At 36.2% G+C, this 16,227-nt stretch overlaps 1 protein-coding gene across 1 annotated transcript in view; it reads left to right on the top strand.

Annotated features, from left to right (window-relative positions):
• Positions 1-16,227, top strand: part of abca12 (ATP-binding cassette, sub-family A (ABC1), member 12) — a 191,088-nt gene that overhangs the window by 157,784 nt on the left and 17,077 nt on the right. The window contains exons 60-64 of the mRNA XM_030125194.1: positions 2,816-2,993; positions 4,394-4,509; positions 13,348-13,510; positions 14,628-14,881; positions 15,302-15,506. Of these exons, the coding sequence (XP_029981054.1) occupies positions 2,816-2,993; positions 4,394-4,509; positions 13,348-13,510; positions 14,628-14,881; positions 15,302-15,506 (916 nt within the window). The remainder of the gene's footprint in view (positions 1-2,815; positions 2,994-4,393; positions 4,510-13,347; positions 13,511-14,627; positions 14,882-15,301; positions 15,507-16,227) is intronic.

Raw genomic sequence — 16,227 nt, 5'->3', positions numbered from 1 at the left:
TAAAAAAAATTGCCTTTTTAACAGGATCATGATATATCGTGATATATTGTATCATGATCCTAGTATTGTGATTTGTATTGTATCGCCAGATTCTTGCCGATACACAGCCCTAATAAACACCCACAATATCATGTACCGATCTAAAATGTTTGATAACTTCTGATCCACTAAACCTATCAATACATGTAAATAATTAGTGTAAAATACAGTTTGTCATGTTTTCATGGTTATCAGATATGACCATTTGGACGTTCAGATGCTCCATAATGAATGTGGAAACACCGTCATCATCTACAACAGGGGTTCCCAAACTTTTAAACTTGCGACCCCCAAAATAACAGTGCCAGAGACCAGCGACCCCCACTAACCCCAAAGTGACTGAAACATAAAAAAAAACATGTGCACGCAATGAGACTTTTTAATTGGATTGAAATCTTTATTTTGAACATGTAAACAGTGAAATTGAAACAAAAATCAACCAACAAAATATCAGTAATTAAATAAAAAGGTAAAAGGTTGATAAGTTAACAAAAGAAAAAAAGAAATTAAATAAATTAAATTAAATAAATTAAACATGCTCGAAAAGGAGTAGGAAGATGTAAAAACTTATATACTCCTACCCCCATATCTCTATACCTTATGATCTCTATATAGTTATTATTATTTTATATGAATATCAGTATAATAATAACAAACATACTGTGGCGTCATTTGCCACATTGCATTGTGGGTACTTGACATTTTACTCATTGTGTTCTGTTTTATGTGCAGGGGTTCAAGGGAGGGGGTTTATGTTAATGTTACGTTAATGTGTCTGTTTTACAATGTTTATTTGCCTTTTTATGTTCATTTTTATTTTTATTAATGTGACGCCATTAGTCAAACCTGTGGGCTGAACAATGTCTTACCTGTTTGTTACCGGCAAGCCATTGTTCAAACCGTATTAGTGAAACCTTTGCTCTTTCTAAGTAAAAACAGTTACGCACAGTGAAACTCACAATATCAGTAAACTTCCTTCAAAATACAGGTGCAACAATACTTCCATTAATCAGTCGTAACCACCTCAGGTATCACATCAAGAGGTTTCTGAAATCATCTCGCTACCCCTACAAAAAAAAAAAAAAAAAAAAGGCAAAATTTGTTCCCGTGCTGAAGGTGTTTTAAAACATTGTAAACAAACAACATGTGTTTAACTGTAATATATTAAAAATAACAATTTTGTGTGCAAAATATAAACTGAAAAGTGCCCTCTTTCAGTGATAAGAAAAAATAAACAAATTGGTCGTTAATTAATAAACGAACCTTCCATCAACAAAAAATAATTACTTAGCAACTCAAATGAAGTCATTTTGATTAACATAAAATAGAAATGTCCTTAAAATGTTACCAAAGCTTAAATAAGACGATTAAAGCTGCAGTATGTAGGAATTATGTTCTAAGTAATTGTAAAATTGCCTTGACTGTCACCAGACATTAAGGAATCATGTTCATTTCAAATACTGATCTCACTGACAGTAGTAGTCCAGCCAGAATATGTGCAGTTGAACAGCTCAGTGTCAGCCCTGAAATGATGTTTATGTTGACGTTGTGTGTTTTGGTCTGATGCCCCGCCCATCACCTGTCTGCTAATCACAGAGTCAGAAGCCTTTCAGCTCCAGGTTGCCAGATCCCCGTGGGCTGCAGCTGGAACATTTCTGATCACAAATGTCTGACGTTATTAAACCTAAAAGGACTCTTATTATTCCCAAATACATCGTGACAAAGTGAGAAATAAAACAAGGAGATGTATAGGAGATGATTTAGAAACATGGAGACGGCTGAAAGAGGAGAAGGATCTGAAGACTGACGCCGGCCCTGCCTTAGTCTGACCACCGGTAAGAGCCACTCAGAGCCGGGGTCGCGGCCTCTTCACCTGGTCCCTTCTTCCGGGGCCGGGCAGCAGTCTCTTCTCCTGGCCCCGGTGAAGAGACTGCCGGTCTGGGACTGGTGAACAGACCAGGTACCGGTGTAGGACTTGTCTCTGTCCATGGTAGCTCGTTGTAGTTCAGTGTTTTCTGTGGAAGTGACCTGTTCATTTAACGGTGTGTAAACCGAACGAGGGGGGGGTGTTCGGTCCGTGGTTCGGTCGGGGGGGGGGGGGGGGGGGGGGGTCAGTGGTCCGGTGTCCGTGGTTCGGTGGTGGTGGTGTCGGTAGTTCGGCGTCCGTGGTTCGGTGGTGGTGGGGGGGTTAGAGCTCCTGAATCTTCGCAAATTTTCATTTGACTGTGCAGGACGTTTGTTCTGGCCTGTTATATATTAGACTTATGTAGAGTAAGTCTGGTGATGCTTTTTTTGGATGAAATTTATGGTGTGGTGGCAAGGATTAGAGGAAACGCTAGTAGTGGATGCTCATGCGGGATCTGGCAACCCCTAGCCTGGGGGGAGGAGGAGAGGATACCACGTTCTACAGTATTTTGAATGTAATTGCAGTACCAGTTTTGGCCACAATCCTACATACTGCAGCTTTAACAATAAAACTATGATATGATTCTATTTATTGTGTTTTATATTTCAGCATTAATTCTCATTCTTTATTTTGTATTCGGTACAAGATGACTTATTTAATGTATTTTTTCCAAAACAATTCAAGTACCCCTGGGAATACGCAAACCCCACTTTGGGAACCCCTGATTTAGAGCATTATTCTACTGTACCTTAACACAACTGGCATCTATCATGGAGCTTCACTGTGTACCATCCCCTCTCTCTTCTCATTCTTGTCATCTCTATAGCACCCCTATCTAATAACTTATCTCATCTCTCTTTTTCCTCGCAGTGTCCAAGGAATGCTCCAGATCCTCGTTGCCATGTGTGTTCTGACAGGGTATTCAATCACAACAGCCAGCTTCGCCATCTATGAGGTCAACGAGCACCACACCGGCTCCAAGAGGCTCCAACACATCGCTGGAATCAGTGAACCACTGTACTGGGCCGTTAACTTCTTTTACGACATGGTAACGCCTTCCTCTAACGTAACAACTCATCGTTTCAGTAATTATTGGAATAAATGGCTTCATTAAAATCCCTGTGTGACGAGAAGTATCCTCAGAAATAAAGCAAACATGAAGATAGAATAGAATAGAATAGAATAGAATAGAATAGAATAGAATAGAATAGAATTGAATAGATCTTTATTGACACTTTCACAGGAACAATGAAAATCCGTTTAGCAGCTCAGTTCAATTTAGCAGCAAGACACTATATAACAGGGGTGTCAAACTCATTTTGGTTCAGGGGCCATATTTAACCCAATTTGATCTCAAGCGGGCCAGACCAGTAAAATAATGACTTAATAACCTATAAATAATAACAAATCCAAGTTTTTCTTTTTGTTTTAGTTAAAAAAAAAACAACTAAATTATGAAAATATTTACATTTTACAAAAAAGATGTGAATAACCTGAAAAAACTGAAATTTGGTTTGAAAAATTAGTGCAATTTGAACAATGTTAAGCCTCAACTTATTATTTATACATGTACATTGCACACAGTGTTACATAAACATTTGGTAACAGGCAGAATATTGTTAAAATTTTAGAGTCTGGAACTGAAATTTGAACAATTTCTACAATATTACATCTCTCATAATTAACACAATTACAGATCACAGTGGATCCATAAATGCACAAAACATTTAGGAACAGGCAGAATATTGTTAAACTGCATACTTCGGGTTGTTCATCTTTGCTTTTATTTATGTATTTATTTGCATTTTATCGTGAAAGAATAGTTTTGTAAATATAAATATTTTCACAGTGTAATGTTATTTTTTTCACTTAAATTTTTTCCGCATAATTTTTCACAAAGAAAATTTGTAGTTGTCATTATTTATGGGTTATTGTGTTGTTATTTTTACTGGAGATCACATTGGTCTGTATGTTGAACCTGAACCAAAATGATTTGGACAACCTGGACTGTTCAGGTTCATTTTTGCACTTTCATCCCGCGGGCCGGAATGGAACCTTTGGCGGGCCAGATTTGGCCCCCGGGCCGCATGTTTGACACCTGTGCTATATAAGAACAATAAAATAAAATACAAATATCACAGTGATAAGAAAAGTGAACTGTGCAAGGGTTTTGGAATAAAATTTTAATGCACATGCACTACTAAAGTAATGCTAGATCTCTGAAATGAACAAAATATGCAGAAAGAATATACAAATGCTAACTCTATACTACAGATGAGAGATATGTACAACAAATAGGATATATACAGGTGGTAGTAAGGTGTATGTGATGTGGCTATTGCACAGCGGTAGGGATTATCCGGCTTATTATATTATTGCACAAAATATTTCTGGGAATAATAGATTGTGGTGTCATTCTTTCTTGTGTTATCTTTGGTATTTCCACAGGCCCTCTATATGATCCCTGTGACTGTGACAGTCGCTGTGGTTGCAGCCTTCCAGATATCAGCATTTACAGATCGAGAAAATCTGGGCGCCATTGCTCTGCTTCTGGTTCTTTTCGGGTCAGTATTTTTGCCACTAGGATCTTTGCTACACATTCACAACAATGAGAGTTTTTATGCTATTATTGTTATGTTATTAGATTGATTTAATAAGTGAAACACAACACTGATACTGTTCAATAGGTTACAGATTAATGGAAAATGTGACAAGCAACATAATGGTTTCAGTTACTTGTATTTTTCATTACATTTTGATTATTTTTTGTAAGAAATTTGGAAATTAATATCAAAATTTCTAAAAAAAAAAAAAAAAAAAAAAATGCATTTAACCCTTAAAGACCTAAAACTATTTTTTCTGCAACTTTCAAATGAATTTATCACCTTTCATTATAGTTGTGCCTCAATTTTCATTGAAAACCAGTTATTTCCTGTGTATAATTTACTACCGTGTGGATGTATGGAAAAGTTCAGATTAAATTCAAAGGGCAAAACCAAGAAAACTGATGAAAATGTGACTATTTCAGCTAAATATATCATTAACTGAACTTCTGAACTTAAAACAAGTGTCTTCAACAAGGGCTTTTTGTCAAACTACATTGATTTTATTCATGAATCGAGGATTTTTATCATTATTGTGTTCCATATTGACTTTGGAGATTCTGAACATCCAAAAAGAAATACATGGCGTTGCTGAAAAGCTGAGAAACAGCATTTTATCTGAATTGTTTAAATGTATTGACAGGTTTAGTGGTTCAAACGTTATTAAACATTTTACATCAGTTAATACCAGTGAGTAGCGCTTAAGCTACTTTTTCTGATTTTGTAATGAAAATAACCTTTAATTTCATGCATTTAAAGGTGTTTTTTTTTTGTTTTGTGGATGACATGGCCTCCATCCTTAACAGTCAGCTGTTCAGGTGTAAACCCTTAACTCTTTAAAACCTGACGTGTCATCGCTGACACACCCTGCGCACATGCAATTTGGATGGCTGTGACTCTTTCACTGTTTATGCAATTGGGAAAATTCCGATATTTTCTTAAATATGATGTGTTGTGCTTTATAGGCTTTATTGGGTCATTCTGGTAATTTCACTCACACCTGTACTAGAAGCTGAAGAAGGAGCTGTGTTAGCAGAATTATAACAGGCAGGAAATTGTAAATGATTGCTACATTTTGAAAGATCTGGGGAAAAAAGTGCTCTAGAAAAATGAGCAGACTCACTCACAGCATATTTTCTAACCTTTTTATAGTCAAAATGAGAAAAAAAAAGTCTAGGTGGATCATTTTAGGCTTAGGGTTGAAAGCATTTGATCCGTAATTGTAATTTAATTCCATATTTTTTTCCCACTAACAATAACTATTAGCAGTTTTTGTTTTAATTTTGTAACATAATGACATTGCACATTACTAGTTCCTCTCCAGTACTGATGAATGAGCCAAAGGGTCTGACTTAGCGTTGAAAGGCAGAAGCAGTAATAATGGTGAGTTATGTTGTCAAAAGAAGTAAACATCGTTTTTAGTAACCCCAACCCTATCTGAACATCCAAAAAGAAATACATGACGTTGCTGAAAAGCTGACAAACAACATTTTATCTGAATTGTTTAAATGTATTGACAGGTTTAGTGGTTCAAACGTTATTAAACATTTTACATCAGTTAATACCAGTGAGTAGCGCTTAAGCTACTTTTTCTGATTTTGTAATGAAAATAACCTTTAATTTCATGCATTTAAAGGTGTTTTTTTTTTGTTTTGTGGATGACATGGCCTCCATCCTTAACAGTCAGCTGTTCAGGTGTAAACCCTTAACTCTTTAAAACCTGACGTGTCATCGCTGACACACCCTGCGCACATGCAATTTGGATGGCTGTGACTCTTTCACTGTTTATGCAATTGGGAAAATTCCGATATTTTCTTAAATCTGATATGTTGTGCTTTATAGGCTTTATTGGGTCATTCTGGTAATTTCACTCACACCTGTACTAGAAGCTGAAGAAGGAGCTGTGTTAGCAGAATTATAACAGGCAGGAAATTGTAAATGATTGCTACATTTTGAAAGATCTGGGGAAAAAAGTGCTCTAGAAAAATGAGCAGACTCACTCACAGCATATTTTCTAACCTTTTTATAGTCAAAATGAGAAAAAAAAAGTCTAGGTGGATCATTTTAGGCTTAGGGTTGAAAGCATTTTGATCCCTAATTGTAATTTAATTCCATATTTTTTTCCCACTAACAATAACTATTAGCAGTTTTTGTTTTAATTTTGTAACATAATGACATTGCACATTACTAGTTCCTCTCCAGTACTGATGAATGAGCCAAAGGGTCTGACTTAGCGTTGAAAGGCAGAAGCAGTAATAATGGTGAGTTATGTTGTCAAAAGAAGTAAACATCGTTTTTAGTAACCCCAACCCTATCTGAACATCCAAAAAGAAATACATGACGTTGCTGAAAAGCTGACAAACAACATTTTATCTGAATTGTTTAAATGTATTGACAGGTTTAGTGGTTCAAACGTTATTAAACATTTTACATCAGTTAATACCAGTGAGTAGCGCTTAAGCTACTTTTTCTGATTTTGTAATGAAAATAACCTTTAATTTCATGCATTTAAAGGTGGTTTTTTTTTGTTTTGTGGATGACATGGCCTCCATCCTTAACAGTCAGCTGTTCAGGTGTAAACCCTTAACTCTTTAAAACCTGACGTGTCATCGCTGACACACCCTGCGCACATGCAATTTGGATGGCTGTGACTCTTTCACTGTTTATGCAATTGGGAAAATTCCGATATTTTCTTAAATATGATGTGTTGTGCTTTATAGGCTTTATTGGGTCATTCTGGTAATTTCACTCACACCTGTACTAGAAGCTGAAGAAGGAGCTGTGTTAGCAGAATTATAACAGGCAGGAAATTGTAAATGATTGCTACATTTTGAAAGATCTGGGGAAAAAAGTGCTCTAGAAAAATGAGCAGACTCACTCACAGCATATTTTCTAACCTTTTTATAGTCAAAATGAGAAAAAAAAAGTCTAGGTGGATCATTTTAGGTTTAGGGTTGAAAGCATTTTGATCCGTAATTGTAATTTAATTCCATATTTTTTTCCCACTAACAATAACTATTAGCAGTTTTTGTTTTAATTTTGTAACATAATGACATTGCACATTACTAGTTCCTCTCCAGTACTGATGAATGAGCCAAAGGGTCTGACTTAGCGTTGAAAGGCAGAAGCAGTAATAATGGTGAGTTATGTTGTCAAAAGAAGTAAACATCGTTTTTAGTAACCCCAACCCTATCTGAACATCCAAAAAGAAATACATGACGTTGCTGAAAAGCTGACAAACAACATTTTATCTGAATTGTTTAAATGTATTGACAGGTTTAGTGGTTCAAACGTTATTAAACATTTTACATCAGTTAATACCAGTGAGTAGCGCTTAAGCTACTTTTTCTGATTTTGTAATGAAAATAACCTTTAATTTCATGCATTTAAAGGTGTTTTTTTTTTTGTTTTGTGGATGACATGGCCTCCATCCTTAACAGTCAGCTGTTCAGGTGTAAACCCTTAACTCTTTAAAACCTGACGTGTCATCGCTGACACACCCTGCGCACATGCAATTTGGATGGCTGTGACTCTTTCACTGTTTATGCAATTGGGAAAATTCCGATATTTTCTTAAATATGATGTGTTGTGCTTTATAGGCTTTATTGGGTCATTCTGGTAATTTCACTCACACCTGTACTAGAAGCTGAAGAAGGAGCTGTGTTAGCAGAATTATAACAGGCAGGAAATTGTAAATGATTGCTACGTTTTGAAAGATCTGGGGAAAAAAGTGCTCCAGAAAAATGAGCAGACTCACTCACAGCATATTTTCTAACCTTTTTATAGTCAAAATGAGAAAAAAAAAGTCTAGGTGGATCATTTTAGGCTTAGGGTTGAAAGCATTTTGATCCGTAATTGTAATTTAATTCCATATTTTTTTCCCACTAACAATAACTATTAGCAGTTTTTGTTTTAATTTTGTAACATAATGACATTGCACATTACTAGTTCCTCTCCAGTACTGATGAATGAGCCAAAGGGTCTGACTTAGCGTTGAAAGGCAGAAGCAGTAATAATGGTGAGTTATGTTGTCAAAAGAAGTAAACATCATCTTTAGTAACCCCAACCCTAGCCCATGTTGTTTTATTTCGTGGCAGTGCAGACTATAATGATGATGATGAACACAAAATGAAGCATCTGGATGCTTCAAGCAAATGCACTAAATCTGCAGCTTGACAGTGTTTCTCAAATTACACCCAATCTATCCCAGTCATTTTCTGTTTGTTTTTTTGTTTTTTTTCTATTCCATGGAAAAGCATTGTGATGTTTTTCCAACCAGGCTTGTGAGTCACTGTATCTCATTTGATTCCATAATGTGTCTCTTATGAAGTGTTTTAAAATGAAGGTTTGTTCTAAATATCCAGAAGCTTACGTATCTGACACTGTAGCTTTGTTGGTTTTTTTTTTGCTTTCCTCTGTTTTTCAAGCCGTGTGTTATTTTGTGTGCCACTTGGTTGGATTTACAGCACTGAGCATAAGGTGGCTGCTGTTTTTCAAACGCAAACACAGCTCAAGTTCTTGCGAAGACAGATGGTAGTAGAACTGACAGAAAAATCTCTGCCAACGTACGTTATTTTGTCCTATTTGAGGCAAAGACACTGAAATGGCTGGGACTGACAACAAGGATTTTTAGTCTTAAGATTTTGAAATTAATTAGTTTTTTTTTTTTCTGGAAAGATTATTTAGCAACAACCTTGATTAAACAACCAGATGAATAGATATTTATGCCACTCTTTTGATTGAATTTGTACACTGCTGTCAAATAAGAACACAAATGTACAGGCTGCAGCTCCAAACCAGTCCACACTGGGGACAGATGGCATTATTTATACCAGGGGTCTCAAAACTCATTATCTTCCAGGGGCCACATTCAGCCCGATTTGATCTCAAGTGGGCCGAACCAGTAAAATAAAAGGATAATAACCTAGAAATAATGACAACTCCAACTTTTTGTCTTTGTGTTAGTGCAAAAAACCCCATTAAATTATGAAAATACTTACTTCTATAAACTATTCAAAAAAAAAAAGATGTGAATAACCCGAAAAATTTCTTAAGAAAAATAAGTGCAATTTTAACAATATTATGCCTTGACTTATCATTTCTACATGTGCATTATGGATCGGATCTACAAAGACACTAAACTCTTAGTAACAGGCAGAAAATTGTTAAAATTATGCTTAATTTTCTTGAGACATTTCAGGTTGTTCATATTTGTTCAGGTTATTCACATTTTATTGTTACAGGATAGTTTGTAAATGTAAATATTTTCATAATTTAATGTTATTTTTTGCACTAAAACAAAGACAAAAATTTGAAGTTGTCATTATTTATAGACATAAGGTAATATTTTTTTCACATCTAACCGAGAAGAAAATACAGAGTCTTTATTTCTTGTAGGTTATTATGCTATTATTTTACTGTAGATTAGATGTGTCAAACATGTGGCCTGGGGGCCAAATCCGGCCCGCCAAAGGGTCCATTCCGGCCCATTGGATGAATTAGTGAAATGCAAAAAATACACTGAAGATATTAATAATCAATGGTGTAAAAATTATTTTAATTCAGGTTCTACATACAGATCTTAATTGGGACAGATCAGAAAAAAAGTATCACAATAACTTATAAATAATGACAACTGCAGATTTTATCTTTGTTTTAGTGGAAAAAGAGTAAAATGACATGAAAATGTTTATATTAACAAACTATCCTTTTACAAAAAATGTGAATAACCTGAACAAATATGAACAACATGAAATCTCTTAAGAGAAGTTAATGCAATTTTACCAATATTATACCTGGTACTATACAATATGTTTGGTGTATTTGTAATTGTAATATAAATTGTAATGCACACACTGATAAACTGAGGCAGAATATTGTTAAAATTGCACTTGTTTTTCTTAAGACATTTCAAGTTGTTCATATTATTCAGATTTTTAATGAAATGTTGTAGATGTAGATATTATCAGAATGTAATTTTACTTTTTTCACTGTTCTTAGTTTACTGGTCCGGCCCACTTCAGATCATATTTGGGTGAAAGTGGCCCCTGAACTAAAATGAGTTTGACACCCCTGCTGTAGATCATATCGGTCTGTATGTGGAACCTGAACTTAAATGAGTTCGACAGCCTTGACTGTGGAATTTTAGGACTTTGCAAATCCATCTCACGGGTCGGATTGGAACCTTTGGCGGGCTGCATTTGGCCCCTGGGCCGCATGTTTGAGACCCCTGATTTCTACTGTTATTCCCCAGCTGTAGCTGAAGTTAAGGCGCTTGTGTTTCCCATTGCCATCGCAGGCCCCGTCCTGAGCCCTAGTTTCTAGGAGGCCAAGTCAGCATTCTGCTTCTCATTTATCAGACAGATGTCTCTTTCCCAAGCAATGAATAATCACAGCTCTCCATCTGTCAGCCAGCACCCACCTGGTCTGGTCTGCAGCCTTCTTACTTCTGTCTCTTGTCATAGCTTGGCACCCACAGTCTGCCTACCAAGCACCTTTTTTGGGCATAGCGTTAAGATGCTTTGTCTCTGTCTAACGCTATCTGTTTGCGTCTGTCTTCTCCGTCTTCTCCCACACCGCTGTCGTCTTTTTTTCTAACTCTCTCACTCCCTCTTCTTCTTTCCTTCTCAGACTAGCTGACCCAGACACCCCAATCAAATGAACAAGTAGATTATGTGAGAGGAAAGACAGAAGGACAAAAAAAGCAAAAGATGTTCTGCCACCAGGGGAATAGAAGGAGAAGTAATTTATCTTCCTCTCTTTTGGCGTCACGACTGAATGTTTACCCTCTTCATGGTGTAGTTTTTTTTTGTTTTTTTTTTTCTCTCTCTCTTTTCAGTATTCTTTGGTGCCTATTTCCATCAGGTTGAACCGTTTAACTGTTTGTTAAAGATTAGAAACATGTCAGTCGAAACATCCAAGGTCTATTTTGGAAGGTGTATAAGTAAAAATTAACGCATTAACGCAGATTAAACCATCATCATGATTAATCCAATTAAAAATGTTTACGCAATTAACTTATCTGCAGCACAGAATGACTCCGAACATCTTTGGCAACGCATTTGTGGGAGTTTATTCAAGTAGTGTTACTGTCACGCATGCGCAAATGGGCAGTTGATTCTGTTTGCGTGTTCTTTTGTTGGAAGCTCCAAGAATAAGTCCAGGTTCTTTTAGGTCTCATTTTCATAAATTTATTGTTGACTTGATCTGATCACAAACAAAATATAACTCAGCTGAGGATCCACACCCCAAGCGGGGAAAATGGACCCAGAACATTCCAATGCACATCACTTTTATGATCCTTGTAAACTGATCTTCAAACTATGAGCTGAACCTCTTGTGCTAGGTGGGTTGGATCACAGAAAATGGACTGGTGTCATCTTACTCTAAAGTCAAGCAGATGTAATTCCTCAACTCAATGCAAAACCCATAATGACCGTGTTTACCTCTTATCTCTTGTTGTTTACGATCGTCTGTGGGCATGTGTATTTAAAAGTGCACCTGTAATCATAAGTCTTTCAGTTTAGTATGGGACCAAGATATGACTTATCCTAAGAAATTAACGACTGACCAGTGAAGCAAAGAAAATCTAGTGACGCAAAAGAATCCTGACCAGTACTGATTAACATGTGATTAAACCCAAGAATACAACCATCCGAATTAAAATAATACTTCAATCCGGTAGTGACTGACAGCAGAACCAACCCATAAAGATGGAAGATCCTAAACAGCACGTTGGCCCTCTGGATGGAAATATGAGGACAAAAAAACCCCAAGATGGAACAGTCAACCAACATAAAGTATTATCCACACTCTGCAGGAAGGAGCATTCTTTTCGAAGCAATTCCAGCTTAAAATATCACATTAAAGCGAAGCATAGTTAGTCGGAGATTCTGCTAGCACTTCAGCTAACGCGTCGCCTAGCTTGCGGCAAACACGTTAAGTCAGTGGTTCCCAGCATTTTTTGGTTTATTTTAACATCACAAATTTCTAACGACCCCAGACAAAACAGAGACTTTTTTTTGCTAAAATTAATTTGTTTTTGATCATGTAATAGTTTGCTATACTATGTTGCAAATAAACATCCATTTTAGACCACATTTAGTCTGTATAATGTATATTATTATGGATGGAGGCAGAAAAGCCAGGTGTAGATTACTGCACAAAATGAGGATTTTATTTTCCTTGCTCAGGATATGTAGTCAGTCCAGCTTGGATTTACGAGGCTGACAATTAATACCGAACAAACAAGAATTCAAACTATGAATTATGAAAGAGCTGCAGCATCTGAAACCGACCATAATGAACATTTGAAAGATAAACAGTACCACAGTGCTTCAGTTTCAGCTTCAGAGTTTGTCATGTCTTTTATATATTGGGATTGTCTCTCTCAACTCACCATATATTTTTTATTACTAAGTGTTTTATTTTATTTTATTTTCATCAATTACTAGAAATTTCAGCTGACCTCAAGGTTGAAAAACACTGTGTTAAGTGCATATACATTCCTGTCTTTCTTGAGTCTGCTCATACAAAATGAAACATGATTAATATAGATTAAAAATGAATAATATTTAATCGTGATTAATTGAAATTAATCGACAACACTGTGATTAATCGGATTAAAAATTGTAATCGTTTGACAGCACTAGTAACAAGTATAATTTTTCCATGGGCAATTTATGTGTATTTGTTTGCTGTTTGAGTTCTTGGTGTTCATCTCAGTGAGCTCCCAGTGTAAGCAGAGCTATTTTTACTCCATGCTATGTTTAAAGTACACTGTCATTGTCAATTCTTCAGGTTTGCCACATTCCCCTGGATGTATCTCTTATCCAGCGCCTTCAAGGATGCGGAGATGGCTTTCATCACCTACGTGTGCATCAACCTCTTCATCAGCATTAACACCATCGCATCCACCTCCATCCTCTACTTTCTGAGTCAGATTTCAGTGATGAGACCAGAGGTTAGCATAAATTACTTATTCAATCTGTCTCTCTTTTTTTTTGCTCCAAACACAAGTGTGATTCTGCATTAATTGCTGAATGAAACCTATTGACACTAATACTGAGAGTCCCTGTAGCACTGGTGATATTAAGTTGCAGAGGACAGGAGGGAGGAGCGCAAACATTCCTCACATATCCAGTGACAGGAAAGTGAAGATTCCAATTTAACCCTGTAAAGCCTGAACCATTAAATCACTGACAGAAAATTCCAGTTCTTTGAAACTGGAGCCTTTATTGGTCCTTCTGAACAACCAAAAAAAAAAAGTTTTTTTCAAATATCAATTTCCATGTAGGAGTTTAAATTTTGTATTGTATTTGATACATCGGGTCTCAATGCTCAAATATTATTTCTGAACTAACAAAAACATAATATAACACAAAAATGTCTAACAAATTGGTAATTCCTTTGCAAAATTGGCAACATTCTGCCTCCTGACAATGTTGTAGTGTCACTGGAAAGGCCTCTGGTGAACAAATTCCTTCCCCCTGGTGGATTATCTGTGTATTACATGTATCTAATTGTATGCATCAGGTTTTTCAAGAAAAAAAAAACATATCACATTGATCAAGTAGAGGGCTTCAAAACTAATGTAACAAATATGATGCATTTGGTTACATTGGTGTTAATTTGATTAGGTTTTTATTTGTTTATTTTATTTTTATTTATTTATTTTTTTAAATTTATCTAGTTCTAGTAGTATCTAATATCTAGGCCTATGTATGGATGTATATATGTATGTGTGTGTATGTGTGTATATGTATATATGTATGTATGTAGGAACGTATGTATATATATATAATCTTTTTTGTTTGTTTTGTTTTTTTGTTGTTTTGTATGTGTGTTTTTTATGTATGTTCTGGTCTTTTAAAAGCCACACTTCCTGTTGTTTACATATTTTTTCTGCACTATTGCTGTAAAAAATTCAATTAAAAACAACGGTGGGGGGGGGGGGGTTGTGTGATACGTTTAGCATTAAAGGGTTAAGATGCGATCTCAGGTCACCTTAGACTCACTTTTCTATCCTTGCATCCCACCCCTTTTCTCACGTTCTTCTTCTGTGTCCTTCTCTCCTGCAGGCCATCCTGAATATCTTCAACAAGCTGAGCTACGTCTTCGTAATCTTCCCTCAGTTCAACTTTGGTAATGGACTAATGACGTTAGCGAGAAAGGACATCGAGGTACAGATCCTCAGCGGCTACGGCATCGACGCTTACAAGAGCCCATTCTGCATCGACACCCTCGGCTGGATGTTCCTTGCCTCTTTCATCGAAGGCGTGCTCTTCTTCACCCTTCGCCTACTGCTCAACAAGTTCATCGTACGCAAAATCAGGTACGTGTCGCCACATTCACCCTGTTTTTGTCCCTTTCTGAATCCCTACTGGTACAAACACAATTTAGACCTGTTGCCTGTAATGTGTTCAGTTATTTTGTAGTTTTATGATAGTTTTTTTTTTCCCCTAATGATTTATTAACAATCTGATTGATACACCTGGTAGCACAGATGGCATTCAACATGTTTATGCAAGCTTTTACATGGATTTTCTGAAGTTACAAGTGTTTGTGTCTCATCTGACGTGGCATACTCACACAGCCCTATCGTATTAAAGTGGTCCAACATAAGGTGTTGCATATTGGGTCTCCTATATATATTTTTTTCTATTATTTTTCGGAGTTCTGCTTATCCCTTACAATGTCTCCACTTGTGAACTACCCACATAGCATATTTTTAAAAATATGGTTCTATTGGCAGGCGCCTGATTTTCAGACGAAAGCCAGTGCCACAGGTGGCTTGTGAGGATGAGGATGAGGATGTGGCGTCGGAACACCTCCGGGTGGCCAGTGGAGCAGCCGGATCAGACATCCTGCAGGTCAACCAGCTAACCAAGGTCTATCAACACTTCAAAAAGAAGGTCCATGCTGTTAAGAGGCTGTCTGTGGGCATTCCAGCAGGAGAGGTAAGGCTAAAATACACCACAGATTCACTTAATATACAACATATGTTTTACTGATCAAAAGACAATAGAATAGAATAGATCTTTATTGTCACTGTGACAGGAATAATGAAAATGTTTTTAGCAGCAAACACTCAATGTGCAGAAGATTGCGTAAAGATATCACACAAAATGCTGGAAAGTATTGGCAATGTACAAAAAATGTTAAATATACAAATACTACTAAAATACTACTAAGTACTACTATAATATACAAAAAGCTAACTTTATACTATAAATAAGAAGGACATATACAAGGTAAAATTAAAAACAAGTGCATGGGTTGTGATTATTGCACTTATTGTATTGTCCATTAGAATGGGGGTGATGGTTATTACCCCGCCACCAGAAGGGGAGGCAAGGGGTATTGTCTGTGTGTTTGTTGGTTAACACTCTAGCAGAAAAATTATTGGTTGAATTCATAAAAAAAATGGTGTATAGATTGCCAGTGACCCAGAATAGATGTCATTCCATTTTGGGAAGAATAGGTCAAAGTTTCAGCTTTTTTTGAATTTTTTAAATCTTTTTTTTTCCCCCCACTTACTTATAATGGGCAAAATTTCACATTTCTGTAGCAGCAAAACTATTGGTTGAATTCATACCAAATGGAGTTTATAGATTACCCAGAATAGATGTGGTTACATTATGGGAAAAGTAGGTCTAAGTTCAAATTTTTTAGGAATTT

This window comes from Sphaeramia orbicularis, chromosome 21 (assembly GCF_902148855.1).
Source record: "Sphaeramia orbicularis chromosome 21, fSphaOr1.1, whole genome shotgun sequence".
Classification (NCBI taxonomy): Eukaryota; Metazoa; Chordata; class Actinopteri; order Kurtiformes; family Apogonidae; genus Sphaeramia; species Sphaeramia orbicularis.
Note: the sequence above shows the minus strand (reverse complement) of the source record. Positions and strands in the feature narration are given on the sequence as shown.